General features: G+C 28.4%; 1 protein-coding gene across 1 annotated transcript; it reads left to right on the top strand.

Annotated features, from left to right (window-relative positions):
- On the top strand, positions 1-1,537 carry LOC107010354 (heavy metal-associated isoprenylated plant protein 36-like). The gene is made up of 3 exons (XM_015209634.2): positions 1-167; positions 263-338; positions 502-1,537. Exons 1-3 carry the CDS (start codon positions 105-107, stop codon positions 1,299-1,301), a joined length of 939 nt encoding a protein of 312 aa, XP_015065120.1. The 5' UTR covers positions 1-104; the 3' UTR covers positions 1,302-1,537.
- Positions 1,538-6,570: the final 5,033 nt, after the last annotated feature.

Here is a 6,570-nt window from a genome sequence, read left to right as displayed (position 1 = left end):
GCATCTTATGTCACTTTCAACTTACACTATCTGCCTTTTATACACTCTGCACTCTCTCTTCAATTCTCTTCCATCAATACTACTACTTTCTATCTTTCATTCTTATGGCATCTTCTCCACCTGATCAAGAACAACAACCACCTCAATTTCCTCCACTTCACTACAGGGTCATATCTTTTTAATTTATATTCATTACTCTTTCAAGTTTCCTTTTTGATACTTTTTCATACTTAATATATCTGTTTTTCATTTTTTTTTTCAGACATGGGTTTTGAAAGTTTCCATCCATTGTCCAGGCTGCAAGAGAAAAGTCAAGAAAGTCTTGCAAAGCATTGAAGGTTCGTTTTCTTTTCTCCTCTCCTCTCTTGTAATCTGCATGTATATATGTTCTCTCAATATGTATAAATTAAAATATAATCACTTGAAATTGCTATTGTTAAAATTCAGAACCTATGCATATCTATATCTAATCAATTATGGGTGTTTTGTGTTTCTCTTTAGGTGTTTATACTACGGATATTGATCCACAACAACAGAAAGTTATAGTGACTGGAAATGTTGAAGCTGAAACTTTGATTAAAAAACTGATAAGGAACGGAAGAAGTGCTGAGTTATGGCCAGAGCCGAAGCCTATATTAAAAGAGAAAAAAACAAAGAAAAATGAAAACAGCGAAGACGACGATGATGATCAAGAAGATGATGAACATAATAATAATAATAATGAAAAACCAGCTGAACATGGTCCTCCAAGACATGGTGTGAGGTTTGGCGGGGTTGAGACTTTTACGATGGATGTCAAAGAAGTAAGGCCAGATGAAAGGCCGCCGGAAAATATCGCCGTCGTTGAGAGGTTCCCGGCGCCGGAGCAAAAGGCCGGCGGCGGTGGAGGAGCTAAGAAAAAGAAGAAAAAGAAAAAGAAGAAGAGTAGTGGGAATAACAATGCAAATCCAAATGCGAGTGCAGGGTCTAATGGTGCACCGCCAGGTAGCGAATCAGATGCTGCGAAAATGGGTCCCAATCAGATGATGGATCAAGCGAATCAAGGCCATTCAAATCAGCATCCTTATCCTAACCCGTACGATCAGCATCCACATGCTAGTTATTATGTTCCTCAGCAGCATCAGAGTTATGTTGTGAGTTACAATGCGGCACATCCTATGGTAAGCAGTGCGCCGGCATATTACTATATTCCATCATCACCGTACATGCAATCTGATATTTATTCTAAGCAACAATGTACACCGTTGGATTCTTTTGAGATCTTGAGTGATGAAAACCCTCATGCATGCTATATCATGTGATTAAAGTTGATGGGGAATTTTGTATATTAAGACAAAATAGTATTCGAATTTTGGCAGGAAATTAGAGTTTTAATTTCTGTATTTAGAGTTCAGATAAGTAGTAAGCCTATTGTAGAAAATGTAATGTGCTATACTAGCATACTACTTGTTTCAACTTAATTACTAACCGTTTTAGATTGTCACATGAACAAAAGTTGTAAGTTTTATGACAAGAAGGGTCATTATTTTTTGTTTTTTTTTGTTTGTCCTCTATCGAAACAAAGCAGTAGAAGGAATGTTTATTATGATCTCTCCAAATAAACATAAGCTTATCGCCAAATGTCTCATAAGCTTATCGCCAAATGTCTCTTCAATTACGAAGATAGACCGCTTGATCATAAAGCGTATTCTCATGTTATAACACTATTTCAAATCCTTTTAGGGGAAGATATTATGAAACCCTTCAAAGTCTCGTTAGAGTGAGAAATTTTGCCATCTCATTCGAGTCCTAGATGAATCTCTAATTTTGAAATTTGCTCGATCAAGAAAGGCGAAAATTGAATATCAATCAAATAAGTAGATTTATTTTTAAGAAAATTTTATCTTGCAAAATTTCTCCTTTGAACGTTAAAATCTCAACTGATCCAACTCCATATCATTAAATCCCTTTTTAAGCAAAAGGGTTAAAGAAGAAGGGAACATAAAAAAAAGATGCAACACACATAGGAAAATGTGGTATTTTAGTTACAACCATTCAAATCCAATACACTAAAGTTTGGGATTGAAATTCACAATGTTGAAATCCTAAATTACATGAAATAGTACCAATGGTATAAATGGATATTGAGAAAACTTGCATGCATTTTATCACTTTATACAAGTTATAGAAAGTAGCCTCACAACATGAAGGGAATATAATTCTTTTTTTTCAAAGGCAAATGAACTTTAGAGGCACTAAAAGAGGTTGATGGATATAATTGGAACAATTTAAGCTTATGCATGCACAGCTATCCATTGAGAATATTCACAAGAGAGGCCAATAGTTTTCTCTTCTTTATTACTTTTCCTAGCATTTGCTATCCAACACGTCATCTAAATAGGCATAATAAGGAATATTAATTTTAATATTTACTGTTACTAGCTTCTTCATGCATAAAAGTTTGAGATATCTAATACATAAAAATTAACAAAAAAAAGGGTTTTAAAGACGAGTGACTTTCAAAGTTTTCTAAATGGGTAATAGGACAAACAAATATCTTTAGAGAGAAAATGTAAATACTTGAAATGAAAAGAAAAAAGAAAAAAAAGAAGAAGAAAAAAAGAATATTTTTACACTAATTGGTGGGAATCAACATCTTTGTGAACCTTGTAGACTTTTAAAAAGTTGACCAATCTTCTTTTTCAATCCTCTTGTAGCAACTCTTTTTTTATTTAGTCGATTTTTTTAATTAATTTTAAAAGAATAAAATATTTTTATATTTAATAAAAATTCATTTAAAATATTTTATTTAACTCTTAGTTGTCTATATAAATATCTATTACTTGTTTGGATCATAATTTTTAAAAAATATTTATTTTTTTTAAATTTTATATTAAATCAAATTAAATCAGATTGACTTGAATAGAACTCGAGAAATTATATTTTGCCAGGAGATTTCCTTTAAAAAGATTCTCCATCTATAATTTATAATTAAAAAATAAGTCAGGAAGATCAATCTTGTTTAAGGATAATGTCAAATTCTGAGAAAAAGAAAGAAAATTTACTACTAGTCTTTTCTGTTGAGTCAGAACTCTCTCGAGTTACGTTGTATTGCTTTTCTATAAGTATATAATAGAATGCGTAATGTATATTTTTATGATATATACGAACTTACATAATTGTTTCTATATTTATCTTTTTATTTATTCTCTTTTCATAATTTTTATTTTTTATTATTGGGTATTTTGAAAATTAACAATCTAGCCTTCTTTATTATGCAAAATCTATTATTTTCTACTTATAAAAAGAATAAAATATATTTTTGTATATTAAGTAATGGAACAAGTCAATATTATTTTAATATCATCGTATTAATTCTCAATTTTTGAATTAAAATTTTATTAATTTAATTTTATATTATATTTTCATTAAAAATATTATTATTTATATTTTTACTTCATAGGATATACGTATTATCTACTTTTTGTAGACATTATTTATCGGATTATTCAATTTGTATATATCAGCTAAAAATTCAAACTTTTTTTTGTGTATAAAAAAATCTTTTAAATTTAAATTTTATTGAGACGGTTCTGCATAAAGAAATGAAAGTGGATTTCTTCACTAGTAAGCTAGGAAGAATATAATAAAATAATTTGCATTGGAGGTATATATTTTTGTCGGAAAATATTGATAATGTCGTTAAGGCACAAATTGTTTGGCTTATTGCGAGAAGTGAGATAAACTCTTCCTAAAAATTCGTGCTGTTAGAACTAGGACCTGTTTGGTTGTGAGAATTATTTTAACTTTTTCTTACATAGAATTCGAAAATTAATATTCAATTATGCAAAATTTTAAATGTAATTTAAGAATGTGAGACTCAGAAAGCATTCAAAAATCTTATTTTGACTTTTACTATATACTAGACACATGTCCCATGCTTGTACAGACTCTATATCTGTTTATTTCGTCATTTTATATAATTTATATAAAATTTAGAGGGTTAATTAAATTTTAATATGGTCTTTAAATATTTTAAGTTATTAATTATTGTAATTAATAGTATATTTATGTAATTTTAAGTAATATCTGTTTTTTTTTTTTCACAAATAAAATTTTAAGAGTCAATATGTTGTTAATTATAACGTGGAATCATACATGTGAAGCAGTATGTCGGCTTCCTGTTAAGATGGAATAACTAAATATGAATAAGAAATATATTTACGTATACGAAATGTCAAAAGCCTCAAATCAATAAATAAGTTGAAATTAATTAAAAACTTCTACTAATTAAAACACAAATTTTCAAGAAGAAAATCTCGTAAATCAATTAGTAAATGTAAAGGTCTTTAATTATAAAAAATAATACTCCCTCTGTTTATTATTAATTGTCATACTTTTCATTTTTAAAGTCAAATTATAAAAACTCTGACTAACATTTTATAATATATATTGTCATCGTATTGATATGCAAAAAATTGCAATATAATTTTTGAGTATCTAAATTTTTTCTTTAAACTATCAAAACTAAAGTAATCTTAACTTTAAAAATTAGTCAAATTTATTTTTGAAAAACGTAACATAACAAATAAGAGTGGACTGCTCAATGTTGAAATCGTGGAAAGGCAAGTAAACTACCTCGCTCCACTAGCTAGGTAACTCCTTTTTCTAACTAAGAAAGCAGCAAATCCTTGTTGCCTGCAAATAGGCTTAGAGTAATTCATTTATGAGGAAAAAAAAGAGCTAAAATTAAAATAGAAATAAAAAATGATGTTTGCAAGGTTTTAACCCTAGACCCTTTGGGTTGAAATGTCTCCTTGCAAGCAACCTCGACAGAAAAGACAACGGCGGACGTGCTCTGACAACCTCGCCCGAGCCTCCCTCCCTTCATTCAATGCTTGACAGCTTTCTTCATGGCGCCTTTTCACCTCTTCTCTTCCGTCGGTCTTGTACTGAGCCATCAGAATAGGGATGGTGCCAAGAAAGGCAGTTTAATCTATATCTGTAGAACGAACAAAGCAAAGATATTCAAATAAAGAATTTGTGAGGGAATGACTATTCATATATTGAATTTTCATCCAGGCAAGAAAAAGTCTATGGAAAGATGCTGTATATGTCGCAGCCTTCTTAAACAAAATGAACGAAGGCCCAAGGGCTTTTATCCATCAGACAAAGCCTGATCCGGTAGGCCAAATAGCTAAAATAGACATGTTGACTTTCAGTTTATACTTATTGCCATTTATATATAAATAATAGCAGTAATAAAAGCAAAAGTAGATATACTTTTTCAAATTTTACCTTGATTTTTTTTTATAAAAATAACTTCACTTAAATTATATTTCATACTTATAGATAAAGTATATACAAATGACTGAACATTATTTGCATAAATTATAAATAAACACAACTCTAGCAAAAAAAATTCAAATTAAATGATTTTTTTCTCTATAATAGTGTGTAGTAACTAATTGTATATGGGATCTAATCTATGACATGATTATGTGACTATTATTTTCATGAAATTACTGTGTTAGAGCCTATCTGATAGTACATAATTTAGTTAAATTAGTCAAGTCAGATAATTTTGCTAGTTTTAAAATTAATATATATAAGTCATATTTTAATAAAATACATTCAATTAATTTTAAATATTATTTGCAAAAAAAAATAGCAAGAAACAACTCCAACTTTAACTTGAACTCTATTATAAAATCAAGCTCATAAGAATATAATTAAAGAGAAGAAGTCAAGGAAAGTAGATAGAAGAAAAGGAATTTTCTTTTTATTCAAGTTTATATTTCAAATGGTGAGTGATATCTCTATTAATAGTGTTAAGATATCACTCCCAAAGGTCACCATGATAAATGCTCAATTAACAGGTATATAGTTATCTACAAAGGTTCATGTCACCTTAGAAATGTAGACACATAATAAGATAAGTCCATGAAAAAAGCAAATGGACAATCCACTGTTCAATGGATCTATAACAAACTCTATTTTTTAAAAATAAACTACTTTATTTATTTTCATGATCATAAATAACATATAGCACAATTTCAACTCCAACTCCAACTCTAAACTTCAAACTTTAAATTTTCAAATAAACTAAAAAGAAATGATTTCGTTCGTCAAATTTTATTATCGTGAATAGTCACTTTTTAGATATATATATTTCATAAAATTTTGTCAATTTTAAAATTATTTGAAGTTAAGTTTAATAAAATTTGTTCATCCTCCTTCTCTTTCTCATCCTTTAAATATTCGAATTTTGAAGTTAAACATCTCAAATCTTAAAAGACAAGTTTAAAAATTTAAATTTACACTTCAAAGATATGAAATTCGAAATTTTAAAAGAAAAGTTTAAAAACTCAGACGTGAAAGTTTGGAGAATTATTATGAAGTTGTTGAACTATTAATTTAGATGCTTTTTGGAAAAAAAATTATAATAGTGAGATTATATCTCTTTTTGATAAAATAGTTATTTGTTTTTCAAAATATGACACTATTTTTCGTTCAAAATATAGCATATATATGTTTGTATGCATATAATATCATCAATAAACATACACTACTAATATAAGGACTTGTTTG

The sequence above is a fragment of the Solanum pennellii genome, chromosome 1 (assembly GCF_001406875.1).
Source record: "Solanum pennellii chromosome 1, SPENNV200".
NCBI classification, from domain to species: Eukaryota; Viridiplantae; Streptophyta; class Magnoliopsida; order Solanales; family Solanaceae; genus Solanum; species Solanum pennellii.
This window is presented reverse-complemented; position numbering and strand designations above follow the sequence as displayed.